At 46.0% G+C, this 26,141-nt stretch overlaps 2 protein-coding genes across 4 annotated transcripts in view; one reads left to right on the top strand and one right to left on the bottom strand.

Moving 5' to 3' along the window:
* NIBAN2 (niban apoptosis regulator 2) overlaps positions 1-10,442 on the top strand; it is a 98,775-nt gene extending 88,333 nt beyond the window's left edge. Inside the window, exons 11-14 of the mRNA XM_081179716.1 lie at positions 1,756-1,872; positions 3,566-3,673; positions 5,341-5,452; positions 6,622-10,442. Of these exons, the coding sequence (XP_081035842.1) occupies positions 1,756-1,872; positions 3,566-3,673; positions 5,341-5,452; positions 6,622-7,361 (1,077 nt within the window). The 3' untranslated portion in view covers positions 7,362-10,442. The remainder of the gene's footprint in view (positions 1-1,755; positions 1,873-3,565; positions 3,674-5,340; positions 5,453-6,621) is intronic.
* Positions 1-24,740, bottom strand: part of SLC31A2 (solute carrier family 31 member 2) — a 537,879-nt gene extending 513,139 nt beyond the window's left edge. For 2 of the 3 annotated variants that reach the window (XR_014004249.1, XR_014004250.1), the window contains exons 1-4: positions 24,549-24,740; positions 16,592-16,658; positions 14,483-14,675; positions 13,732-14,246 (exon numbers count right to left, since the gene is read on the bottom strand). Coding sequence is in view for 1 of the 3 variants with exons in the window: in XM_081179871.1 (XP_081035997.1) it covers positions 14,078-14,246; positions 14,483-14,675; positions 16,592-16,658; positions 24,549-24,557 (438 nt within the window). In the remaining 2 variants the exon portion in view is untranslated. Of the gene's footprint in view, positions 1-12,175; positions 14,247-14,482; positions 14,676-16,591; positions 16,659-24,548 lie in introns of those variants that run through there. The other variant, XM_081179871.1, reaches the window with a different exon arrangement.
* Positions 24,741-26,141: the final 1,401 nt, after the last annotated feature.

Raw genomic sequence — 26,141 nt, 5'->3', positions numbered from 1 at the left:
AACAAGAATACAAAAAAGGGAGGTGTGAGGAGGTCGATGATACAAGTAAATGAAAGAGAGATATGGAAATATTGGATGTGTTTTTTGAATGTTTTTGCTTTTCTTGTTGTTTTGTTGTATTGTTCTTTTTTTGCTTTTTCCTCTTTATTTTTGATGTATTGAGAATCATAAAATTGTAGAGTTGAAAGGAACCCCCAAGGGTCATGTAGTCCAACCCCTTGTAATGTAGGAATCACAGCTCAATAATCCGTGGCAGATAGTCATCCAGCCTCTGTGGAAAAACCTCCAGTGGGGGAGAGTCAACGACATCCCGAGGGAATCCATTCCACTGTTGAACAGCTCTTAACATCAGGAAGTTCTTCCTAACGTTTAGTTGAAATCTTCTTTCTTCTGATTTGAATCCTTTGGTTTGGGTCCTTCCCTCTGGAGCAGAAAACAAGATTGTTCCATCTTAGATCCTTCAACCTAGATTCATCATTTTCAGTAGGTTAGGTAAAGGTAAAGGGACCCCTGACCACTAGGTCCAGTCATGGCTGACTCTGGGGTTGTGGTGCTCATCTCACTTTATTGGCCAAAGGAGCCGGCGTACAGCTTCCGGGTCATGTGGCCAGCATGCCTAAGCCACTTCTGGCGAACCAGAGCAGCACACGGAAATGCCGTTTACCTTCCTGCCGGAGCGGTACCTATTTCTCTACTTGCACTTTGACGTGCTTTCGAACTGCTAGGTTGGCAGGAGCAGGGACTGAGCAACGGGAGCTCACCCCATCGTGGGGATTCGAACCGCCGACCTTCTGATCAGAAAGTCCTAGGCTCTGTGGGTTAACCCACAGTGCCACCCGCGTCCCAGTAGGTTACCAGTAGGTTATCCCTAACTAAATTCCACGCAAAGTGGCCCCATTAATGTCAATTCTGAGTAGGACTAGCAGTGGATGGAACCCATTGTTCTGAATCTCCCCCCCATTGAACCTTTCACCCCAATTCCCCCCAAAAGGGAGGGATTCACTCAGCTCCCACCCCCATCAGATGAATCAACCGAGCTGAGAGAGTAGCCCTTAGTACTATTGTCACCCAACTTCACTAGGTGTCCCAGAGCGTTGTCATTTAAAAAAGAGAGAGAGCTAAACCCTCACTTAATTTAATCACAGGGCCTCCAGTGATGTTTGTGTGTTTATTTGTTGTAAAATCACCATTTGGGTTACTTTGCTGTTGAAGAAATTTTCAGCCTAGCACAACTCCCAAATTCTGGTGAATAGGTCTTCCCTTTGACCCTGTTTGGGCAGGGAATTGCCACCACTGCCCTCTAGTGGCCAGGATGATTTGTACATGTTTTACAAGCCATACATTCTCGTTTTAAGGTTTTTTTTTTGTTTATATGCAGTTTGAGTTCTCTTTCTACCATGTAATAATTCAAATCAAAAACAACAATGACATCCAAATGAACTTAGGCATGCTGTAAAATTACACAATCGAAAGGTTTAAGAGCATAATTGTGACACTTATTTTAATTTCAGAAGGTAATTTTTTTTATTTTTTTTTGCGGCTAAGCTATCAAATCCCAACACCTGTATGTAGAATGTCATGGTGCTTCTCCATCAAGTGTTAATGGCCTTTCAGCAAAGAGGTCTGTAGAGGCAGAGCCCCAAGCAAATCAGGGTTTAAAACTCTTATTCCAAAGCCATCGGTCTTCTAAGCAACTTGATTCAGTGTTTTATATCTTTTAAATAAACGGTTACTTGTTGTTTTTGGGTGTTGCAGCAAATGGACGATACCGTGTACACCTTTGAGACGCTCCTTCATCAGGAGGTGGGGAAATCGCCAGACAAAGATGAGCTCTGCAAAACCATTCAGCGCATCCTGGAGCGGGTGCTTAAGGTGAGTCTGCCACCTGCCAAGCTTTAGGTCCATTTGCACTGGATCAGACCTGCCAGGCTGGCTTCTGGAAGAAGCAAATAGAATCATAGAAATGTAGTTGGAAGGGACCTCAAGGGGCCATCTAGTCCAACCCCACTGCAATGCAGGAATCTTTTGCCCAGCGCGTGACTTGAACCCACAACCCTGAAATTTAAGAGTTTCATTGTCTGCTGACTGAGCTGCCCTGGTTGAGAACTGTTGGTAGCCTATCAAGCCACATGGCATTAAGTCAGGAACAGGGAAATGTTTTCTTTCCTTTTTACATTCTTATTTTGTTCATTAAATTTTTATGGCATTTAACAACAACGTACACACAAGTAATGAAGTATCACGCCCTAATCCAAGAAGACGGTGTTCAGGGAATGCATGTAGAATAGCATCCAAATAGCATAATAAGTTCCTATCCCCGTCAACCATTTGTACATAAGGAGATAAACAATGTATTTGTAATTTCATTACATTTTATTTACTACTTATTTATCCCACCTTTCATCCAAGAGTTCAAGGTGGCATACATAGTCCTCCTCCCCATTTTATCCCCACAACAACTCTGTGAGGTAGGCAGAGAGTGAGTGACTTGGCCCAAGGTGACCCACTGAGTTTCATGGCTGAGTAGGGATTTAAACCCTGGTCCTCCATGTCCTAGTCTGATACTCTAACCACCTCGTCTCACTAGCAAAAGTTTTCTAAAGTTATAAAATACCTCCGTTTTCATTTTTAGCCATGTGCATAACAAATCTGTGCCAGCGAAAGATTCTCTGTGCTTCGTGCCTCGTGCCAATTTTAGTTTATTATTCAATTTCCCCACAAGTGCTATTTCCCATACTTCATTGTACCGATTTGTCAGAGAAACACCTACTTAAGTATCTCACTATTACAAGCCTGACCACTAGCAGAGAAGAACTTGATAGACATTCCAGCTGTAAGAGAATATTACTTGTCATGAAAAGATTGGGAAGATTGGAAATTTAGAGGCATTTTGTTCAGTAATGGCTTTTATTTTGGAAAAATACTTCCTCCCAGAACCAAGCCAATTTGCCACACGTCCACTGCATGTGCCATTCCACGGCCTCTCCAACAGTTTAGTGAGTAGGAGGTGCTAATATGAACTAACCGTATAGGCGTCAGATGCCGTTTTTGCACTATTTTAAGTGCTGCCTCTTTTGTCAAGACAGATTTAAAAGGAAATCTGGCTTTTGCCTTCCCACACCTGCCTGAAACCATCTGCCATACCCATTTGGTTACATGTTGTGGAAATGTTTTCACCCCAAGGAAGGCATTCCTTCTGGGCAACTTTGTAGGAGGCCATAGCCAGTGGAGGGCAGAACCAGAGGGGAAAAGTGGACAGGACAATGCATTCAAACTTTCACTTTGCACAGCAGGCTAATTCCTACATTCACCCCTCTCTACCTGCTACCCAGACAAGCAAGAGGCATGGTAAGAGTTTGATGACACATCAAAAGCAGGCAGGAACCCTCAAGGAAGGGGGGGGCAAGAGTTGTAGCTCCCCTAGGCCCAGATAGCAAGGCTTGGTGGGTTGCAGTTTCCTGTAGGTCTGAGGTTAGGCAGACCACTCTTCTCTGACATGGTTTAAGTCCCTTCCCTCTGTCTCAGTGGTGTGACTCTCTGCCCCTCTTTTCTCTCCTCCCTGCAGAAATATGACTATGACAGCAGCACTGTAAGGAAGAAGTTCTTCCGGGAGGCCCTGCTCCAGATCACCATCCCCTTCCTGCTGAAGAAGCTGGCTCCCACTTGCAAAGGGGTAAGCACAAGCCCCCAACAGGAAGAGGGGTGCACACAAATGCAAGGGCAAGCAAAGCCTCCCTTTCAGAAGGAGTGTGCTAGCATCATTGCCGGGAGGAAGAACGTCTGGCACGAGGGCCTCATTCAGCCTACCATACGATATGTTGTGATAGTTTTTATTGTCATTGTCCCATACAGAACAACGAAATTGAAAAAATCTACATCAGACATTCAAAAACCAACAAGAATGCTATCCCAGCCTGGTTAGCCCCCTAAAAACTCTTGATACCCCACAATTAAATACAATATACTCCCATAGAGACTACCTTATACTGCATTTATAACCAAAATCACATTTGGATAGGTAAAGGTAAAGGGACCCCTGACCATTAGGTCCAGTCGTGGCCGACTCTGGGGTTGCGGCGCTCATCTTGCATTATTGGCCGAGGGAGCTGGCATACATGTGGCCAGCATGGCGAACCAGAGCAGCGCACAGAAACGCCGTTTACCTTCCCGCCGGAGCGGTACCTATTTATCTACTTGCACTTTAACGTGCTTTCAAACTGCTAGGTTGGCAGGAGCAGGGACCGAACAATGGGATCTCACCCCGACGTGGGGATTCGAACCGCGACCTTCGATCGGCAAGTCCTAGGCTCTGTGGTTTAACCCACAGCACTACCCGCATCCCATTTGGATATGTCTCCTCAATTGACCCACGAGATAATTTGGGCCAGGCCATGCTGTCCTGTTCTGCACTTGACATCCTAGACGATGCCAGGGTGTGGCAGACAATGATCTTGCTTAGCTTAAAGGGCAGTTTGCCATCATAGCTGATCAGAGCGTCTGCAAAGCTCTCTACAATATCTGACAATCTACTGATAACCAACTCTTACCAGTAAAAAAAAATAATATAAGAGTAACAAATAAGCATGTATTGAAAACATTTGAAAAGAATAAAATCAGCAATAAGCTACAACCATATTAAAATACATGGCAGCTTCCACATGTGTAAGTTTGCCCAAAGGAAAGTATTTTCAGCAGGCTCCGAAAAGACTACGGGGAAGGAGCCTGCCAGATGTTAAAAGGCAGGGAGTTCCAAAGTGCAGGTGCTGCTGCACTAAAAGATCAATTTCTTACAAGTGCAGAATATTAACGTCACACAGACCACAGGCTGAAGCAGAGTGGGTGCTTATGGGATAATGCGATCCTGCAAGTAAGTGCTAATGGAACAGCCTCCACCAGGCAGCAACTCTCACCATCCCTAACTGGGGCTGGTGGGATTGGAGTTCAACAACATCTGGAGAAGCCACTGGTTTCCTTTTGCTGGTTGTTGTGTAAATATTGTGCATAATTTTTTAAAAACGACAACAGTAAACCAACTCTTGTCTATAAGGCTCTTCTGGTGGCACTTTGCTTGGGCAATTTTGTCCAGCAGAAAAACATTTGTAATTTTTTAAAGCAAATACACTACAGCAAGCAAGAAAGACAGACAGAAAGAATAAAATAATGATAATTAATTAAAATTATGTTTAAGGGCTGCTATTATTAGAGTCTCTTTCCCAGTCAATTCTATTCTTCACTTCGTTTTGTTGAGTGTGGGTCTTCCTTCCCCCTCTCTCTCCTTTCTTATTTTTCCCTTTTTCTGTTGTTCATTCCAAATACTTTTCTTTCTTTCTCCCATGGCAGGACCTCTCAAGATTCCAGGAACTGATTTTTGAGGATTTTGCCCGTTTCATCCTGGTGGAGAACACCTACGAAGAGGTGGTACTGCAATCTGTCATGAAAGACATCATGATGGGTAAGGACGAGTGAATGCCCTCCTCATGGGGGATGTTACTATTCTATTGAAGTGGTCGCTGACTGTTTTGGGGCCAGTGGGCACATTTGGAGTTGTGAGAGGGCACCGTGGGTGCCAGTCACAGAATAGCCACCATGGGGAAGGTCTGGCTTCACACTAAATGATGCAGGTGCTCCCCCATGACCCACCACATCAATGGGGAGATAGATGCCTACCCCAGGCATGACTTTGCTACTGTTCCTAGAGTAGTTTAACAGTATATTGTTCTTCCCAGGGAACCTTGGGAACTGTAGATCTATGAGGGAAATAAAAGGTAAAGGGGGCCCTGACCGTTAGGTCCAGTCATGGACAACTCTGGGGTTGTTGCGCTCATCTCGCTTTATTGGCTGAGGGAGCCGGCGTACAGCTTCTGGGTCATGTGGCCAGCATGACTAAGCCGTTTCTGGCGAACCAGAGCAGTGCACGGAAATGCCGTTTACCTTCCCATCGGAGTGGTACCTACCGTATTTTTCGCCCTATAGGACGCACTTTTCCCCTCCAAAAATGAAGGGGAAATGTGTGTGCGTCCTATGGGGCGAATGCAGGCTTCAGGAAGCTCTGTGCAACCCTCGGGAGACCGGCGCCACTTTGTGCCCGCCTCCCGATGGCTGCGCAGAGCTGCCTGCAGTCCTGGGGCGAGCGCAGCTCTGCGCAGCCATCCGGAGCGGGGCAAGAAGTCGCGCCCGCCTCCCAATGGCTGCGCAGAGCTGCCTGCATTCCGAAGCCTGGGGAGACCGGCGCGACTTACCGCTGGCCTCCCTAGGCTTGCGGATAGTAGGCTGTTCTTGGGGCTGGGATTGGGGGAAGCTCAGGCTTCCCCCGCGCCAGCCCCACGCCTGGGGGGGGGAAACAATTTTTTCCCCTTTATTTCCCCCCCAAAAAAACTATGTGCGTCCTATGGGGCGAAAAATACGGTATTTATCTACTTGCACTTTGTGTTTTCGAACTGCTAGGGGGCCTCTTAACAATTCTCAGCACCTTCAACAAACTACAGCTCTCATAATTCTTTGGGGGGAAGATATGACTGCTTAAAGTGGTATCATTGCACTTTAAATGCCTGGTGTGGATGTGGCCTTATGCATTGTCCCAGTTGTGGTCCTGTTCATGCTCCTTTCCTTTCCACATTTCAGCTGTGAAGGAGGCAGCTGTGCAGCGGAAGCATAACCTGTACCGCGACAGCATCGTGATGCACAACAGCGACCCCAACCTGCACTTGCTTGGCGAGGAGACGCCCATCAACTGGGAGGAGGAGTTCGGCAGGCAGTCGGACTCAGACCCGCCAGATGAGAAGCAGCGCCGGGCCAAGCAAGTCGTTTCTGTCATCCACGTTGACGAAGAGGCCCTTCCCTACGAGGTCACTTCCCTGGAGGGGTCCCCAGGTGCAGCTGAGCTGGAGCCCGAGGGGGTTGACCGCAGTCCTTCCCCTCCTGTGCAGGGGTCCCCTGACAGCGTGAAGGACCTTCGTACGATGCTGGTGAAGGAGATCTGCGTCAAGGCTCCGCTAGAGAAGGCTGATTCCCAGCTGGGCAATGGCACCATTGCCCAGAAGAGCGAAGTAGACCCCAAACACATGGAGGGGGAGGAGGAGGAGGAAGCCACCAGGGAGGCAGGCAAGCAAACGCCACAACATCCCGCTGAGTGCCAGGCGGAGGCGCAGGAGGCTACGGACTCCATGCCCACATCTCCTGCCCAGTCGCCTTCCCTGGCTGCCGACGGGGGGTCCTGCCTTGAGCCTAGCGATAAGGAGACAGGGGAGGAGACGGGGGTGCAAGTGGAGGTGACCCCAGTTTGTGAGACAAGCATGGAATCCTTTGTGGAGAACAGCCATGGGGCTACAGAAGGCAGCGAAGGGGTGCAGACTCAGTTCTAGGACAGCTGCCCCACCTCCTACGCAAGAGGGTTCCTCTATTGGCTGTGTCAATGCCAAAGGCAGACTCGAATTGGGGGACCCTGTGGGGGGCGCTGTGGGGGGGGGGAGAAGGCAGGCAGGGCGAGGGGAGAGCAAAGCGCCTAAAGGTGGTTCTTTGGCCTCCTTAATTTGCATGTGCTCAATCCATCCAGAGAAGTATTGGGAGGGAGCACAGGGGATGGGATGGAGGAGCCCCAGAAATAATATCAGTTCTTCTAGCTGTCTCTCTTGGGACTACGCTGACCGTTCTGGGCTTCTGTAAGCCTGGAATTAGGTTGGCTTCCTCACATTCCTTTCCTTTGCACCTTTCGTTCACAATTGGCTCATCAGGGGTCTCCTTCCCCCATTCCAGTTCTACTGAAAAGACACTTTACCTTGGATGCCAGGGAATGTCTGGGGTACAGGACCAGAATGACAGCTGCTTCCCTCCTCCTTGCCCTCCACTACAGATATAGAAAATGCTTTTTTTGCATTTCTTCCAATCCACCTTCATTTTTTTTGGAGCTTGGTTGTGTTTTAATCCAGTCTTGTTGCCCCACTGATAATTATATATTTTTTAAGGGTAGTCATCTTCTTTTAACTGTTAACTCATCACCTGTGCATCTCCACCTCTCTACCCCAGCATTGACAGCCATGTCCTAGTGTAGTTCTGCAACTCCCATCACTTGGAGAGATTTGAGGATCTGGGTAGGAATATTAGCTGCAGGGCCTAGTAGGTAGAGCCAGCGAGTCCCTTTTCGCTAGAGAATGACGATGCAAATGAAGGTTAGAGAAACTGGATGTGGCGGTTGTTTAGGCCGAACGAGGGAAGTGTGTAGCAGAAAGCAGTGAACATATGTGGATGAGGACAAAGCTACGGAATAAGTTTTCTTCCCTGCCCAGGGAGGGGTCAAGTAACATACATCTTGTAGGTTTACCACCAATGCAAGAAACTGGGTAGATATGTTAATGGTGGTGGCTTGTATCCAATACTCATCTTACTCAGAGTAGGCCTCTCTCTGTGCCCAATTTATAGGCAAGGAAAATTATAAGAGAACTTGCCCGCTTTGTTTTAGAACGTTCTCTTCATTGGTGATTCTGGGTGGATGGGGAATGCAAACTGAATGCCATAGCAATGGGTTGTCCCATTGAAAGTGTGCGTGTGTGCACATATTGGATTTACAAAAATATCCATTTTTCTTTTTACCCCTGGTAGGTAAAAGGAATGTGGTTATTGCCTCCTGGAGCTTCTAGGGATTGTGCCGAAACTTAGTCCTTGCTTGGAGGCAGACCCACTGAAATTAATAGACGTGAGTCTCTGTCAGAGAAAAAGGTGGGGATTTAAAGCATGGTACAGGTGAAACTGAGAGGAGATATGATAGCCATCTTCAAATACCTAAAGGGCTGCCACATGGAGGCTGGAGGAAGCTTGTTTTCTCCAGCTCCAGAGGACCCAAACCTGCATCAGGAAGAACTTTCTGATGGAAAGAGCTGTTTGACAGTGGGGGTGTCTCCTTCCAGAAATGGTGGGCTCTCCTTCCTTGGAGGTTTTTAAGCAGAGGCTGGATGGCCATCTGTCCTGGATGCTTTAGCTGAGATTCCTTCATTGCACGGGGTTGGACTAGATGACCCTTGGGGTCGCTTCCAACTCTATAGTTCTACGATTCTGTGAAATAAATGTATAATATTAATAATGTGGTGAACTTAGGCACATTTCAGTGAGTCTGCTCTGAGTAGGGTAGCTTTGGATGCACCACTGGGTTTTCCTGTTATCTGAGGGTTTACACACTCATTTCTCAGTATCTCTGACTCTAGTTTATGAGGCAAATCAAATTTGAGGAGCTTCTCATCCCAGAAAGTGTAGGGTGGTCAATCCTTAGCCATGGAACAGCACCACCTCAGGAGGACTGTTCTAGATAATATCCAGAAGTTGTATATTTGAGAGTGGTTTATTACAAGTTTTTTCCCCATCAGTCCACTCTTGTTTCCCTCTTGCTCTGTGCCCCCAAATAATTGTTTATCTTTAAGGCTATTTTTTTTATGTGTTTGGAACGACAGGTTGGAACGTTGATGTGTATAGTTGCCTTCATAGGAAGGAGCTGACCTCTGGAAGCCGAAATAGACACAATGCTTCTCAGTCTTGGACCACTGGATATTGCTGGGCTACAGCTGCCATCATCCCTGAATGTTGGCTAAGCTGGCTGGAGATGATGGGAGTTGTAGTCCAACACCATCTGGGTAATCCAAAGTTGACTAACACTGAATGGGCCTCTTGTACAGGAATGCGGAACCTGCGGCCCTCCAGGTGTTGGTGGCCCTCCCACCATTCCTAGTCACTGGCTACACTGGTTGATGGGAACAACACCTGGAGGCCTTCCGGTTCCGTATCCCCATCACGTTTCCTCTTCCCCAGTGGCCAAGTTGTTGCTTTCACCTATCAAACATGCTTTTATAGGTGCGGGAGGGCAGGGAAGCAAATGGGCATGGGTACATTTGTATGTGTTTTAGTTAAGGTGGTGACAGAATGACGTTTTAGAATGAAAACAGTGGAGGCCAATGGGGCATCTGGCTTCCACTAAAGTTAGAGGGAGTGGGTAGGGAGCAAGCCCACCAAAGGCTGTAGCGACTTAGAAATGGAGTGTCTTAATATCAATGCAGAACTATTGTAAACTTTTCCAAAGGGCGATGGGAAGACTGAATGACCATGATCCAAGCCTTGCATGTAAATGCACGTTGCGCATGCACACACACACACACACACACACCTTCCTGCAGTTGGGGCACCATTCCAGTTTCAAAGTGCTAGTTCATTATTCCCTTAATGTCTCTTTAAGAATTTTTTATTTTTGGAGGAGGGGATGGAGACCTATTTAGCCATTCATTTTCACTTTCTCTCTCTGCTCTTCGTAAAACAAAAAGTGCCTTAATCTTGGGAACTAAAGCCTGCCATCTTTTTACCTGTTTTCTTCCAGTATACTTTATTGCAAAACTTATACCAAATGTTTAAGAGGGGGGAAATGTGGCTTATATATTATTAATAAAATCTAGATTTATTTAAGATCAGTACAGCCTGCCTCCTCCTTCCCATCGCTTGGGCTCTTGACAAAAATACGCTTGGAAATTTTGTGTGCTTGAAAGAGAGGACACAACCTCTTGTCAGACAGGCCTCCAGTTGATTTTACTGTGGCTGCATTCACACTGCATTTTATTCCCATTTCCCTGACATTTCTCAAGCTGTTCATTCCCCCCGTTGTTTTTGAGCTTTCACACAACACAAAGTTACTTTCAGAAAAGCAATGGGACATAGCGTGAAAGATCCATTTGCAGAAAATCATGGGAGAAAAGTAACAAAATTTGGGGTGGTATTCTGGCCTACGGTTCTTTCCTACTGTTTTCATAGGGGGGATTCATGGGGGAACAGAGGGTGGGGAAGTAGCAACATTTGTTGTTGGCGGACCAACTCTGTGTTACAAAGATGTCTGCAAATGTGAGAGGAAGTCTGGCAACATCAGCCCTGCTGTGTGGGAATCCCTTGCAGAGGACAGCAGTGTCTGGAGACACGTCAGGTTGTGCATCCACAGCAGTGACCAGAGGAGGAATGACCGCTGGGAGAAGCACTGAGAGAAGAAATGTCATGGCAACACAACCGGACACCTTCACCTGCCCAGCTGCAACAAAACTTGTCTGTCCTGCATTGGTCTCTACAGCCACAGCAGGCGCTGCAACTGCCCAACAGCTTGACTTCACCTCCAAAGGCCACTCCTCCATTGTCTCCTAAGACAGACGGATGGGAACACCACCACCCTCACTGGTGGGAATGAAATTTAGTACATGGTGCTGGTGTTTTGGCAAAAACAACAACCCACTGTTCCATAAGGCAATGGGTACTGCAGTGTGAAAAGATCATTAGAAAATGGATGGATGTGTTGGCATTACAATCAAGAAAACTAATGCAATAACCCCTCACATCTAAATGCACTTGTGGCCCTCCTGCATTCTTCCTCACTTGAGTCTGGTTCAAAGGATGGAGGGGGTGGAATCTATGGACCACCATATGTTGTTGAACTCCCATAATCTCTGTTTATCTATCTATCCACTGCTATTCATAAAATCCAGGTGGTTTACAACAATCATCAATGTCCATTGGCTTTGCTGCCTGGGCCTTAGGAGTCCCAACAGTAGCTGTCTGGGATACAGGATCCTCCTCCCCTGTAAGACTCTCAGACAGCCAAACTCTACTACTGATAACTCCAGCCTCTTTTATTCTCCCCCAGCCAAAACTCTTTTTGTCCTGATCTACAATTTAAGCATTTTTAACCCTCCCTTAGGATGGGCTCTCTAGCCAACCATGAAACAGCCAACCTCTTTGCTTTGCATTCATCCTGCTCTGTGTGCTAGGTGGTGTGCCATCACCACCCGTTTGTTGGGCATCCATTCTGTTTGGTTTGTGGAGAGGCTAGCATATGGCAAACGTGATTACCTTGCTTTATGCTGCCTTTCCCATTCTTTCCTTAGCTCAGAAAGTTGCATTTTTTGTTGGGCTGGGGCGGGGCGGGGAAGACAAGTGGGCATGCTGTACAAGAGCATCAGATCACCTTTGATGGCTCGCCCTGAATTTGCCAGCTTGTGATTGAATCCCAGCCAAAAGTAGCAACAGTCTGGAATGATCCACAGAGGTATGTGCTGAACGTGCTTAAGCAGTTTTGGGGAAGAAAGTGTAGTTTTCACATGCAGGAACAACCTGAGACACCCTTCACCTAATTTGAAGACCATAAAGAAACTTCTGAAATCAGATGTGTTAAGTAAAATATTTTATTTGTCATTGATTTTTGCATCAGATTTCATAGCACATTCATTTTTAATTTAGCCACACAAACGTTTTTCCTTGGTTCAGCATCTGGAGCCATAATGGCGCCCTCTAGTTGTGCTGGACAACAGTGCCCATAATCTCTGATCACTGATCATGTTGACGGGGCGCCAATGGGAATTGCAGACCAACAATATCCAGAAGGCACCACATAGGCTATCCTTGCTAAACACCCTGTGTACATTATCCTCCCAACACAGTATTCCAGGTGTGGTCTGACCAAAGCAGAATAAAGTGGTACTGTTACCATGGCCTGACTATGTATGAGGCAGCTCTCTGTCCCCCAAGCATTGACCAGACCCAGTCCTGCAAGGCATTAGTGAGGCTAACATTTGATTCCCCCCCTCTTTACAGCCTCACCCATGTGGTGGTGAGTCCCTTATGTTAATTATGCAGAGTCTTCCCTTTTGTGCCCTGAATCCAATATCCCCACCCCCAGAAAAATAAAAGAATGTAAGAGCTCTATTGGTCAAAACCAAAGGCTTTACATATAGTCTGGCAGCTTGTTCTCACAGTGGACAAAAGAGGAGGAGCTGGGTCAGACCAGTGGCCAAAATACTCTGGTATCCTGTTCTGACAGTGGCCAACCAGACACTTCCATTGGGAGCCCTTAAGCAGAACCCAAACACCAGAGTCCTGTCCCCTCCTGTGGGTTCCAACAACTGGGATTCAGAAGCATCCTGCCTGTGACACTGGCAGTGGGCAACCAGTTGCCTATGGGAATCCTGTAAGCAGGACATGGCGCTGAATGGCTCTTTTCCCATTCATGATCCTCAGCAACTGGGATTCAGAGGCGTGTTGGAGAGGTAGGACCTAGTCATCACAACTGGCAGCCACCTGTAACATTATCCTCTGTGAAATTTGTCCAGCTGCCCAAGTTGATGGCTATAGCAGTAATGCATCCCATAGCTTATTTACTTATGTGCTGTGTGAAGAAGCACTTCCCTCCTGAATGCTAGAGTCTCCCACCATTCTAAGTTATTGGATGGCCCCAGTTCTAGGTTTATGAGAAGTGTGGGGGGGGACATTCCTCCTAATCCCATTTCTTCCCATTATGTATAATTTTATATATCTCCACCATTGCCCTCCTACACTAAGAAGCCCGCAAGAGAATGCAACCGAATAGCACAACATGTGATTTGAATGAAGTTGGCATGGGTTCCACCCCCTCAGAGGACAGAGCATAGCGGGGTTGGTAAAGTTGCCCCCGCACCTCACTTTCAAGAGTTCCTACCAGTCAGAGTGGACAGTGCAAGGCTCAGCTGACTACATACAGTGGTACCTTGGGTTAAGAACTTAATTCGTTCCAGAGGTCTGTTCTTAACATGAAACTGTTCTTAACCTGAAGCACCACTTTAGCTAATGGGGCCTCCTGCTGCCACCGCGCCGCCAGAGCACGATTTCTGTTCTCATCCTGAAGCAAAGTTCTTAACCCGAGGTACTATTTCTGGGTTAGCGGAGTCTGTAACCTGAAGCGTCTGTAACCTGAAGCGTCTGTAACCCGAGGTACCACTGTTACACATCCTGAGGTTAAAAAGCAAAACATCTCAGTTCTAGCTACTGAGCATTTGTTCCAAGGCACTTAGTAAAGGCAGTTACAAATAAATTCCAGTGAAAGGACAAAAAGTCATTCTCAAAAAGGTAGAAGGTTTAAATGCCCTGCCTGTGGAAGTCAGAGGATGGGGAGCAGGGGAAAGGATCTTGGAACTACAACAGGGTGACTCCTGTTTACCCAGTTCAGTATTCCAAGCACCACAGATCTGTTCCCAAGGCAGGAGTCTCCAGTTAATCAGCACTGTTAAACCATCTTCCTGCGCTGATGCCAGTGCTGCTATCTGGGACTGAGCAGTGGGTATGCTATGTAGTAGCCAATGGCAGAGCCCGCAATCACTCCCAGGAAGATCCACGTGTTGTAAGACATCACCGCCAGCATCACCAGGTAACCGAGGACCACTTGGATCACATGGAGCAGGGTCTGGACGACATGCCATGAAAACCAACTTTTCCAAAAGGAAAGAGAAACAAATGTCAGGGCTTATCTACACTTAACTTCCCTCCATGTTTTCCAGGCACAGTCTGCACTTTAAAGCTCTGTGTCTGAATGCATTTTCCCTGCCCCTCCCCTCCAGAGCTTTTCCCATGAAAACCCGCCCTTTAAAGCGGAATAAGAGCAAACGTCAATACAGGTTTTCTGCAGATTGCTGTTTGCTTCCCCACCCCACCCCATTTTTTTTACTTCTTTGGGGAGCTGCTTAGCTGTTCCAGGCCCGTGTTAATAGATGCCCTTTCTGGCTCTCTCAAGGTCTCCTGGCTGATGCTGGAGGCAATGGATGGCGGCATTGTGTACTGAAGCACTTTCGCCTTGCCAGCTTTTATGAATTCGTACAACACCGCAAGCAGCATGATCACCAGTACTGAGAACACCATCCCTGTTGGGTAAAAAAACAGATTTATGGTTGGAGCTGGGATGGGTGGGTGTAAAAATATATTTGTACACAACCATTCCCAAACCTCTGTGTAACTACAGACTGCATAATTCAACTGCAGGATTCCGTTTCCTGCGAACCTTATCTTTGGGGGGCGTTTTGGCGTTTTTTAAGAGTGCAAGTTTCTAGCCCATGTGTGTGTTAAGATAAGCTTACTTCTGGGAGGGGAAAATCAAGGAGTATTCATTTTATATGCACTTTTAGCACTCTGTGGCACAGCTGAAATATTAAAATGCAATAAAGATAATGGTGTACTGATAATACGCTGATAATACAACTATTAAGAGGCAAGCATGGTAATGATATCCAAAACAGTTACATCAGACCTGCTCATATCAAAAGATCATTCATTATTATAAATACCCTCTTTATCAAAACAACAATAAGCTGCAGGAGGCTCAATAAGACTTCCAGAGTGAAAGGAAATGAAGGAGATTCAGGCGGCAACCTTCCACTCACTTTTCTAGGAGTAAGACCTATAGAACTCAGTGGGACTTAATCCCAGGTGTAGACATGTGTAGGATTACAATGTCAAATTTTCAAGAAGCAAGTGCAGCATTGCTTTTGCTATCCATCTTTCAAACATTTTTACATACCTGTTTTTAATCAACAATTTTAAGGTTCTATTTTATATTTTGTAATATTTTTTATATTTTGTTATATTTTGCTCATCTGTAGGGAGCTGGATATGATCTCAAGAAACCTACCAGAGCCTCAACAATTATATCCTTGTCCAAAAGGCATGTGCTCTGTGTGTGTTCAAGTAAATTACATAATTCACTCATGTGCCTGTGTCCATCCTCCCTTAACTCTGTGTCTGTATGTTTTTTATCTTTTTTTTAACTGTTGTGCGTAAAAGCGGGGGGGGGGTGTTCTTAAACTTTTATTTGGGGAGGTGGGGTGAAGGTTGAGTCTCTTCCAGACCTATTCTACCTTTCACATATATCCAACAATCCCTGAATTAGCATCCAGATGTCCTTGCACAAAGTCCAGCATGGTCCGTAGTCAGGAATTGTGGGATTTGTAGTTCGGCATCATTTGGAAAGCAGCAGGTTCCGTACCCTTGGCATGAAGGAAGTTCTCCTTAATCACCTTCTCTGCCCCTGAAGGGAGCTGCAGTTCTCACAAACTCCCCATTCTTTTACCACACCATGCATGACAGAGACGAGACTGGAGAGTAAGCTATCTTATACCAAGTCACACCAATGGTCCATGTAGTTAGGTAATGTCTCTCCCAACTCTACCTGGAGATGCTGGGGATCGAACCCATAACCTCCTACATGCAAAGCAGATGCTCTGCCACTGAGCCACGGCTGATATATTATGAACAATTGGTCTTCTATGGGCTTTTCCACACTGACATTTCCACTGCTCTTTCCATGCACAGCAGAGTATTAAAACTCTGTGTCCAAGTGCCCCCCTTTTTTTGCTCCAGAGCTTTCCCCACAAAACCCCAATCTTTATAAGCAAACAGCAATCTCTGGAAAAGCAGAATCACCCTTTGCTCCAATTGAGCACTAAAGAGTAGTTTTTTGCAGGGGAAGCTCCAGGGCAAAGAGTGCTCAGATACAAGAATTTTAAAGTGCAAGCCTGTGTCTGGAAAGAGTAGGGTAAAAACTAAGTACAGTATGGATAAATCCTGTGTTATGTTTGTTTGACTTCTTCCTTCTTGGCCTATTACGAAGCCAAGCATTCTAGGGAGTCAGTTGCCTAGGGAAGTCTTATGCATGGCACAGAGCAAGCTTTGTCATCTTTGTTTCTGAGGCTAAGGTTTCATATAATCTTCCCTCATCCTCAAGGACCTTTCTTGTTTGCCTCAGCAGCTCAAATTTACTTAGGAGATAAGGCTGTTTTCTTACCTGCTGGGGTGTGCGTTTTCCAGAAGTCAAAAAGAAGGACCACTTTGTCCGAGAAATAGAAAAACATCTGTAGAGGATGGATGGGAAGGAGGAAGAATTAACAAAGAGGAAACACTGGCAAGGTTTCTGGGGCTAGCTATGGACCAAGGGTGGGTGAATCTGCCAATCTCAGTTTCTCCTCTGTCCAATTCAATCCACTAATTTCTCCTTTACCTCCAGAATTAGGGGTCAATGAATCTGTCAATTTCAGTTTCTCACTTATCTGGTCTTAATTTCATTTCTCCACAATTCCACGTCAGCGTGCAATTCTTTTTTAAGTGCTCATGATAATTCACCAACATGTTAGTGCAAACTTCTCCTGATACACTTTGTTTTGCATATTATCTTCACACACACACACACACATTTATGCACAATTTACCCTAGTATATGTAAAGTAGCCCTACTAGGTTCCTGGTTGATAGGCCAGTTTAATAAGCCAGAGCCCCAAATCTAATTACCTAAATCCAGGGCAGGCTTATGCAAGATCTTGAACAGCCTCCACTAATCTGGTGCCCTGCCAACATCCCATCAGGCCCAGCAAGCACGACTGTTCATTGCTGGGACAGTTGGAGGTGTAGTTGAACAGATCTGGAAGGCACCAGGTTGACGCAAATTGATCCACTGGGACTGGTAGGGCAGAAAGCAAGGAGCCCAAGAGCAAGTAGTGCCAGGGCCAATGAGAGGTGGTGCCCACTAATTCTAGTGCTTCCCCCACCCTCCTCCTTTCTGAGTCCTACAAGGGCAACACCAGGACCAAAAGTGCATGACATGAGGAACAGTGTGTAAGTTCTCCTGTCCCATTTTCTGATCTTCTTTTCAAACTGCAGTAGTACCTGTTGTGTTATCGGGGGGTGGGAGGGGTGTTGACTGATATACCAGCATGCCATGTTAAATTTAATTCACACCAGCGGGCACAGTGCAGCACAACATCTAACATCATTGGACAGTGTTGCCACACACCAACTTTTCCCCTGTGAAAATGGCAGGAAAGAACTGCATGCCAGGTTGCTGCCCCAAATTTTGTCACTTCCCTCTACAGCACATGCATAAACCCCTGTCTTGACCGCTGGACCCAATCTTGGTCTCAGCTGCACCATTTGCCGGAGCCTGTCTTTGCATGCAGGGGAAGCCCTTCACTCACTGAGGGTTTGAGACCCAGCAGCTACCCTCGCCTGGTTTACCCGGCCAAGGGAAGCCATCCCCAAGGTGTGCCCATTCTTGCATGCTGGAAGCTTCCACCAAAGGTACTGCCCCTCCCCTAACACCCCATACACCCCAGAAGTGCCCACTCTATATACAGTAGTGCCTCGCAAGACGAAATTAATTCGTTCCACGAGTTTTGTCGTCTTGTGATTTTTTTCGTCTTGCGAAGCACGGTGTCGGGAAAGTTTTGGAAAAGCTTCAAAAATCACCAAAGTCTTTAAAAACCTCAAAAAAGGCTACCACACCGCGTTCTATGAGTTGCTCCTCGAAGTCAAGTCGCAACTGTATTAACGGTGTTAAGAAAAAGGAAACAAACTTGCAAGACGTTTCCGTCTTGCGAAGCAAGCCCATACGGAAAATCGTCTTGCGAAGCAGCTAAAAAACCGCAAAACCCTTTTGTCTAGCGAGTTTTTTGTCTTGCGAGGCATTCGTCTTGCGAGGTACCACTGTACATAGAACGTGTGATAAGGGCTTGCATCCTATATTTATTGAGAGTATTTGCACCCTGCTGTTCTGCCAGAAAGGCTCCCAGAGCAGCTTACACACAATCAAAACAAGGCAGTTCTTACCCACAAGGCTTACACCTACAAGGCAAAAGGGAAGGGAAGGAAGAGGAAAAACAAAACTCAGGCGCAAGTTTCTAAATTGTTGTTCCTATATTGACCAAGAGGGGCAGGAGGTGCCTGGTGGAGTGGGGCCTCTGACAAAGTTGATGAAATGAGCCCTGCTTCCCATCGCTCCTGGTCTGGTGGAATGGCAGCTGAGGTGAGAGGAGGCCTGATGGACTTGGCCTGTCATAGCAGAGCTGATGGAGTGATGTCTGCTTCCCAGCTCTCTCATGGCTCTATAGTCATTCACTATTTTACTCTACTGAGGTGTGGCTGGTACTGATAGGAGCTAGAACTAAATACGTTTTAGGGTTAGGAGCTTGGTGGAATAACAATAACAACAACAACAACAACAACAACAACAACAACAACAACAACAACAACAATTTATTATTGTTACCCCACCCATCTGGCTGGGTCTCCCTAGCCACTCTGGGTGGCTTCCAACGAAGATTAAAAATACACTAAAATGTCACATATTAAAAACTTCCCTGAACAGGGCTGCCTTCAGATGTCTTCTAAATGTTAGGTAGTTGTTTATCTCTTTGACATCTGATGGGAGGGCGTTCCACAGTGCGGGCGCCACTACCGAGAAGGACCTCTGCCTGGTTCCCTGTAACTTGGCTTCTCGCAGCGAAGGAACCACCAGAAGGCCCTCGGCACTGGACCACAGTGTCCGGGTAGAACGATGTGGGTGGAGACGCTCCTTCAGGTATACTGGGCCAAGGCCGTTTAGGGTTTTAAAGGTCAGCACCAACACTTTGAATTGTGCTCGGAAATGTACTGGGAGCCAATGTAGGCTCTGAACCCAGAAGCTCTTAGTTTGATCCCTGGAACCTCCAGATGACCAGTCAGTCACAGACCTTGTGTGTGTCTGTCTCTCTCTGTGTATATGTAATTTACCACAAGTGTCAGGGCGACTCAACCAGTAACATAGGCTATATTTGACAACCTGTACCACTGGTTTGATTCTGTACAAGGAAGTTCTTTATCATGTGCCATTTTCATCATCCCAACCTATGATTATCTGTCATCTTATTCCAACTAATTGTTTTGCTTATTAATGTGGAAGCTCTATTACGGTATGGTCAAAAACAGGGTCAGCGTCTTTGCAAATCCCTCATTCACAGGGTCAGTGAATTCCGGGCAGCACCAGTTTCTTGGTGCCAAATTCCACACCTGTGTCGGATCTTTGAACAGAAATTGTTCACTTCAAGTTGAATCTCTCTTGAAACATGCAAAACTGAGAATGTGAGAGGAGAACCAAAACTGTATTATGCAAAAGCTGATTTCCTAAGAGGCAGATTCTCAGGGTCAGTTGCAAAAGCCTATGGAGTGGATGGCGTATTTGGGTCCCATCCCTGCTCAAGTTCTGGAGAGCCACTGCCAGCCAGAGAAGAAAATGGGTTAGATCAGTGTTTTTCAGCCTTAGGTCTCCAGATGTCTCTGGACTCCAGCTCCCATAATTCTTGACCACTGAGCTTGCTGGCTGGGGGTAGATGGGGTCCAAAAACATTTATAATAATAATAATTTATTATTTCTACTCCACCCATCTGGCTGGATTTAGAGGGCCACAGGCTCCCCACTCTTGCATAATTTATTATTATCAATAACTATGATTGTGTTCTATCACATTCTTCCTCCCATAGGAGTCCAGGGCAGTTCACATCATTAAAAAAGTATATTCACAATAATTAAAGCATTCAAAACTACATCTCTTAAAAGCCACTTTGAGGCAATTTCTCAGTAAGTGGGATGTAATTTTTTAATTAAATTAAAATACTGTAAACCTAATCTTCTTTACATTCAGAAGGTCCCAGGCTCAAACGCTGTCTTCTCCAGGTAGGACTGGAAAAACTCCTGTCTGAAACCCAAGGGTGTTGCTGCTTGCCAGTGTCAACAATACTGAGATTTTTAATGCTCAACCTAAAGCAATAAGTTGAACATACACCGTCTGCAAAGAAACTCCAATGGGAGTTGAGGAAATTCACACAAGACTGGGCATGCCTAGGTGTGAGGTCGCAATTATTGGGTTGCTGTGAATGAAAGAGATGGAGGCGGAAACAGAACCAGGACTGATTCTTTCATTGCAAAAGAGCTTGGGAAGAAAGCTGTGGTTTCTAATCAGTGGGATAATAGGGTAAACACTTCTAGCAGATCACATGAAGGGAGAACAGAGAACTGGAGAATTTCCTATGTTTCACTAATTCCTGAGGAACATAGGAAGCTGCCAGACCACTGCTCTACCTAGTTCAGTATTGTCCACGCAGTGTTTACCAACCTTGGGTCTCCAGTTGTTTTTGGACTACAATTCCCATCATACCTGACCACTGGTCTTGCTAGCTAAGGATGACAGGTGTTGTAGTCCAATAACAGCTTGGGACCCAAGGTTGAGGAACACTAGACTACACTGACCGGCAGTGATTCTCCAGGCTTTCAAGGCTGGAAGTCTCTCCCAGACCTGCCTGGAGACACTCGGAATTGAACTAAGGCTCATTCTGCATGAGAATCAGATCTACGTTCTCTTCTGGTCAGTGAGGGGTATGGCCTGAACAAAGAAGCCACAGCTGAGGAAGGAGTATGGCCTAGGGTGAGTCCCAAAGGTCCAATAAAGAACACTGGAGGGAGACACTTGGCCCTTGGGGCTGTTTTCTCCCTTCCCTGGCATATTTACAGGGATACACAAAGTCTTGTTTGCCCTGTGATTCTCAGATGAAGGTGGTATAGAAATTTAATTAATAATAATAATAATAATAATAATAATAATAATAATAATAATAATAATAAATTAGTCAGGCTTGTCAACTGAATCAGATTTCTCCATCCATCCCTAAAATGAATGCAGTGGGACTTCTCATAAAATAAGAATAGCACTCTCTCACATTGAAATCAAGGGGACTTAAAAGGACTTTGCTTTGACTGGCTTGTTCTCATAGTGTTTATGCTGAGGACTACAATAAACATCAGAGTCCTCTTCCATAGGAAGTTGCATCAGCCTGTTACAGCAAATGCAAAAGAATGAGACTGGCCTATTGAGACCTACTTCCAAGTATGCATGCACAGGATCGCTCTACTAAGGTGGGACAGTTTGGCACATACTCAAGTAGGACTTCCTGAGTAAACAGGCAGGTAGTCAGGATGCGGAAGCAGTACTGTCTAACCTACTTTCAAGGAACCAAATAACAGCTTCTGGTTATACTGGGAAAGCCCATTGAGGAAGCATGACTCATATCACCCCACTGCCTTTTTCATGCACACACATGTTGCATTATTTTAATTAGCAAAATACTTATTTAAAAGCCATTAGAGAAAATGGGAAGGGGGATGGGATTGCAACAAGAAAATTCAGAGCCTTGTCAAGTTACATCAGATTCACCTCCAAACCCAGTAGTGGCTGGTGCCCTCTGGGAGACAACTTTTCTTCAATTGCTGGCCTTCGGAATGAGTAGGAAATACCTAGATGCAGTGGTGATTGGTGCCCATTGAGGCAGATGGTGCCATAGTCAACGAGAGACAGAGACAACTCAGTCTAGTTTCCCCCCGCCCTCCTCCCTGTTGAGTTCTACAAGGGCAACACTGAAACCAAGGAGGAAGCTGACTGGCATGCCCTAGACTGACTGTAAGTAGGAGAGCAGGGAGTAGGAAGGCTGGCTGAGGTTGGTGGAACAGGGCTCCACTTGTCCCAATGGACCAGCCCCCACTCTCCAGCTCTTTCCTGTCCTCCACTTGCCTTTTGGGAAGACAATGGGATTGGCTTGGACTGAAACTCAGGTTGCAAATCCACACAGCAGTCCAAGGGTTATTTCACATTGGCAAAGGCTCTTCTGTTCCTGCTGCCCATTTACCTTGTGGTAGTCCAGTTTAGGCTCATCCAGTTAGGCACTGCCCCATCAACCCCAACTGCTCCTGCCTGTCTGCCCTTTTACTTGCAACCAGTTCAGGGGGTGGCCCTGCCTGCCAGCTTAGTCTCAAGTGTAGCCCTTGTAGAAGCCAGAAGGGAGAAGGATGGCAGGGGACTAGACCAGAATTAGTTGGCTCTGCCTCTCATTGGTTCTGGCTCCACTAGTCTGAATGAGCACCAGCAGTTGCCTTTCTTGTGCTGACTCTGAAGCAGGAAACCCATCTATCTGGACAGGGGGTTATGGGGGTGGGGGAGGAATGAAAGTCTGTGCGGGGGCATTTTACACCCATAGCCATACCAATTACCTCTCAGGCACAATTTAGCAAGGACCTTTCAAACCCTAGCTTGGGGCCAAGATACTTGGGGGATCACCTCCTCCTGTACTATCCTGTCCTCTCCCAAAGATCAGGAGGAGATAAGTGTCAGACCTAGGACAGAGGCATGGCTGGTGGCAACAAAGGTGGCACTGTAAGGGAGGATTTTGGGTCAGTAGGAGAGCATCAGGGCTCTCTCATTACATTCTGAAGTAAGTGAAATAATACACATTTCCATCTAAAGAGGGCCACCCTTGTAAAACCATGAAGTCCAGAGTCTGAAATTGCCTAACTACACCACTTCCAGACATTTTTAGGGAGGGATTCTATAGCATAGCAGCAAATTCTGGGTGCACAATTCAGGGTGATTAGGCAAGCCTGTGCAACAACCCAATCCAGCCCACCCCACCCCAATCATTTTCATAGTCTTCTATATACTATGAAGTTACGAGTCTTCTGAGCTGTCTGCATGGTGCATAGCCACTGGGAGAGCTGGACCAAAATTTTCTTTATACCGTAAATCTAAAGTTTGCATTCATGCACTCTGGACCCAAGATATATCTCCCCAACCCAACTCAAGGATTAAGTGTCTGTAAGGCAAGGGAATGGGACGCGAGTGGCGCTGTGGGTTAAACCACAGAGCCTAGGACTTGCTGATCAGAAGGTCGGCGGTTCAAATCCCTGCGACGGGGTGAGCTCCCGTTGCTCTGTTCCAGCTCCTGCCAACCTAGCAGTTTGAAAGTACGTCAAAGTGCAAGTAGATAAATAGGTACCGCTCTGGCGTGAAGGTAAACGGCGTTTCCGTGCGCTGCTCAGAAGCGGCTTAGTCATGCTGGCCACATGACCCGGAAGCTGTACGCCAGCTCCCTCGGCCAATAAAGTGAGATGAGCGCCGCAACCCCAGAGTCGGCCACGACTGGACATAATGATCAGGGGTCCCTTTACCTTTACCTTTTTAAGGCAAGCTTTTTAATAGCTGCAGCTCAATGGTACAGCATCTGCTTAGATTACAGGGGTCAGCCAACTTTTTCAGCAGGGGGCTGGTCCACTGTCCCTCAGACCTTGTGGGGAGCCAGACTATATTTTTTTGGGGGGGGGATGAACAAATTACTATGCCCCACAAATAACCCAGAGATGAATTTTAAATAAAAGGACTCATTCTACTCATGTAAAAACACGCTGATTCCCAGATCGTCCGCATGTTGGATTGAGAAGGCGATTGGGCTGCATCCAGCCCCCGGGCCTTAGGTTGCCTACCCATGGCTTAGATTAGGTCCCAGATCCAGTCCCTGCCATCTCCAGGTAGGAATGGGAACAGTACCCTGACGAGCAGCTGCCAGTCAGTGTGTGTAAACAATAGTGAGCTAGATGAGCAATGGTTTGACTCTGCGTGAGGCAGCTTCCGATGAAACTCGCCAGACAGTAAGAGATGTACATCAACTTCTCTTTAAAAGGAAAGTCATCCCAAAATCTCTCTCTCCACCACCACCCGCCCCCAATTAGGGACAAAATAAGGCTCATTGTTTTACAAAGAACACAACAAAACATTAGTCTGTTCCTGGTAAACAGGCAACAGATGGAGACGCTGACTCGCCCAGCGTGCAAATTAAGATCGCGATCGAAATTTCATTACGACGCTTTTAAAGAGCTAAATAAAGGCTACTTTCTGGGCACAGTTACGTTATAGTAAAGTAGTTGATTGTCCGGCGTTTGTTTATAAAAATTGGATCAGCATCGATCTCAGCACGAATGAAAGCAACACGAGCCGGGGAGAATTTGTCCAGAAACTTTTGCTTTTTTAAAAAAAACAAGCTCCGCATTTTTAATTTGTTTCCAATTAAATAAGTAAATTAAATAGACACCATCTACAATTTTGAAACAGACTTGCCTGCATCATCTTGCTGCAGTATTTTCTTCACCTCTTCGTTTTTTCCTCCAGCAGAAGCAGCAGGCGAGTTGCCGTCTGCACGCAATTAAGTTCGTTCCACTCGATCAGGTTCCGCCTACATTCAATGCCTCGGTAAAAGATAATGAATTTAGTGAGGAGTCACGTGGGCGAGGGCGCACAGCATCCTGGGAATTGTAGTCTATTATTCTGGGTTTATTTATTTCCTCTCCCGTCTTCCTCCCCAGCCCAGAATAAATACTATTTTACGATTTAGACAAGCGGCACATTGCAAAACCTTGATTGACTGCATGCATCGCTTTGTGCTTACTCTAGAGTAAATAGAGAGTAGGAGTTAAGATCACACCCATATTTAAGTAGCTCTTCAGGGCGATTCGAAAAAAGATTGCAATAATACTGAGAATAATAAATGTAAATCTAGGGGGGAAAGGTCGGGTAGTCCTAAGGCTCTTTGCAACGATACCGTTTACCTCGGTGCATAGTTGTGGTTCCCTATTTTTAAAGGAGGGAGGGAGGGAGAGATTGGACACTTTCAAACTACACCTCCCAGAATGCTTTGCTCGGCAAGCCCGGATGCAACAGCTGTAACAGCTGGTAGGGACGCTCAGTGAAGCACTTCTATTCCTGCAATCGAAGAGGGCCTCCCTGCGATTATCTTATTATGCTAGGCATAATATTAGTTCTATATTTATTTTATCTTATCATTTATAAGCCGCCTTTTAGGCTAGCTACCGTCACAAGGCTCCAAACATTTCAGTATCATCCTATTATACCATCTTAAGCATAATCAAAATCAAGTACCAGAAACAAAACCACCATACTAATCAATCTACCGTTCTATTTACAACCAGTAATCTTTTAAATCTTTATAGCCAATTAAAACAAAAAAAAAACTACAGGATCTCACCAACTTTTTTTTTATTTAAAAAGGATGAGTCTTAAGTACATAAGACAAGCATGTTGGATCTGGTCTGTGACCCATAGTCCAGCATCCTGTTCAGTGGCCGAACAGATGAAAAAGACTCAGTTTCACACACACACACACACACACACCATTATCTTGATGTCTGCCCTCTGGTTCTCACCATATATGTAAGCTTAACCACACATACCTTGTTCCAGATTTTAGTTATCCATTCTCTCAAGAATGGTGTTCTTACCTCCTCCCCAATAAGGCAATAATAATTCTGGCACAAGGGTGCCAACTTGAATAAAATATTGTGGGGGCCCAGGTAAGCCCCTCCCTGCATAATCAATCACATGACACATTGCACACACACCATCTGAATGGGAATGCCCATCAACTTTGTGGGGGCCTGGTGCCCACAAGTATTTTATTGTGTGTGCCGAAGCCCTCATGACCCCTAGGAGTTGGCTCCTAGGTTCTGGCAGCAGTTAATAGATGTTGATTAATTCCCTGTCCTCTGTTAGTACAATTTTCTTTAACATATCCAAAGAGGAGAATTAAAGGGTCCCTGGGTAAAGTATAACCATTTATCACAGTGCATTCTTTGTTTTCCATCACTATACCTTCCCAGAATTTTCTGGCATGAACCCCAAATATCTCAGCATTTG

The sequence above is a fragment of the Podarcis bocagei genome (assembly GCF_964188305.1).
Source record: "Podarcis bocagei genome assembly, chromosome: Z".
Taxonomy (NCBI): Eukaryota; Metazoa; Chordata; class Lepidosauria; order Squamata; family Lacertidae; genus Podarcis; species Podarcis bocagei.
The sequence above is the reverse complement of the archived record's forward strand: the minus strand, read 5'-3'. Positions and strand labels throughout refer to the sequence as shown.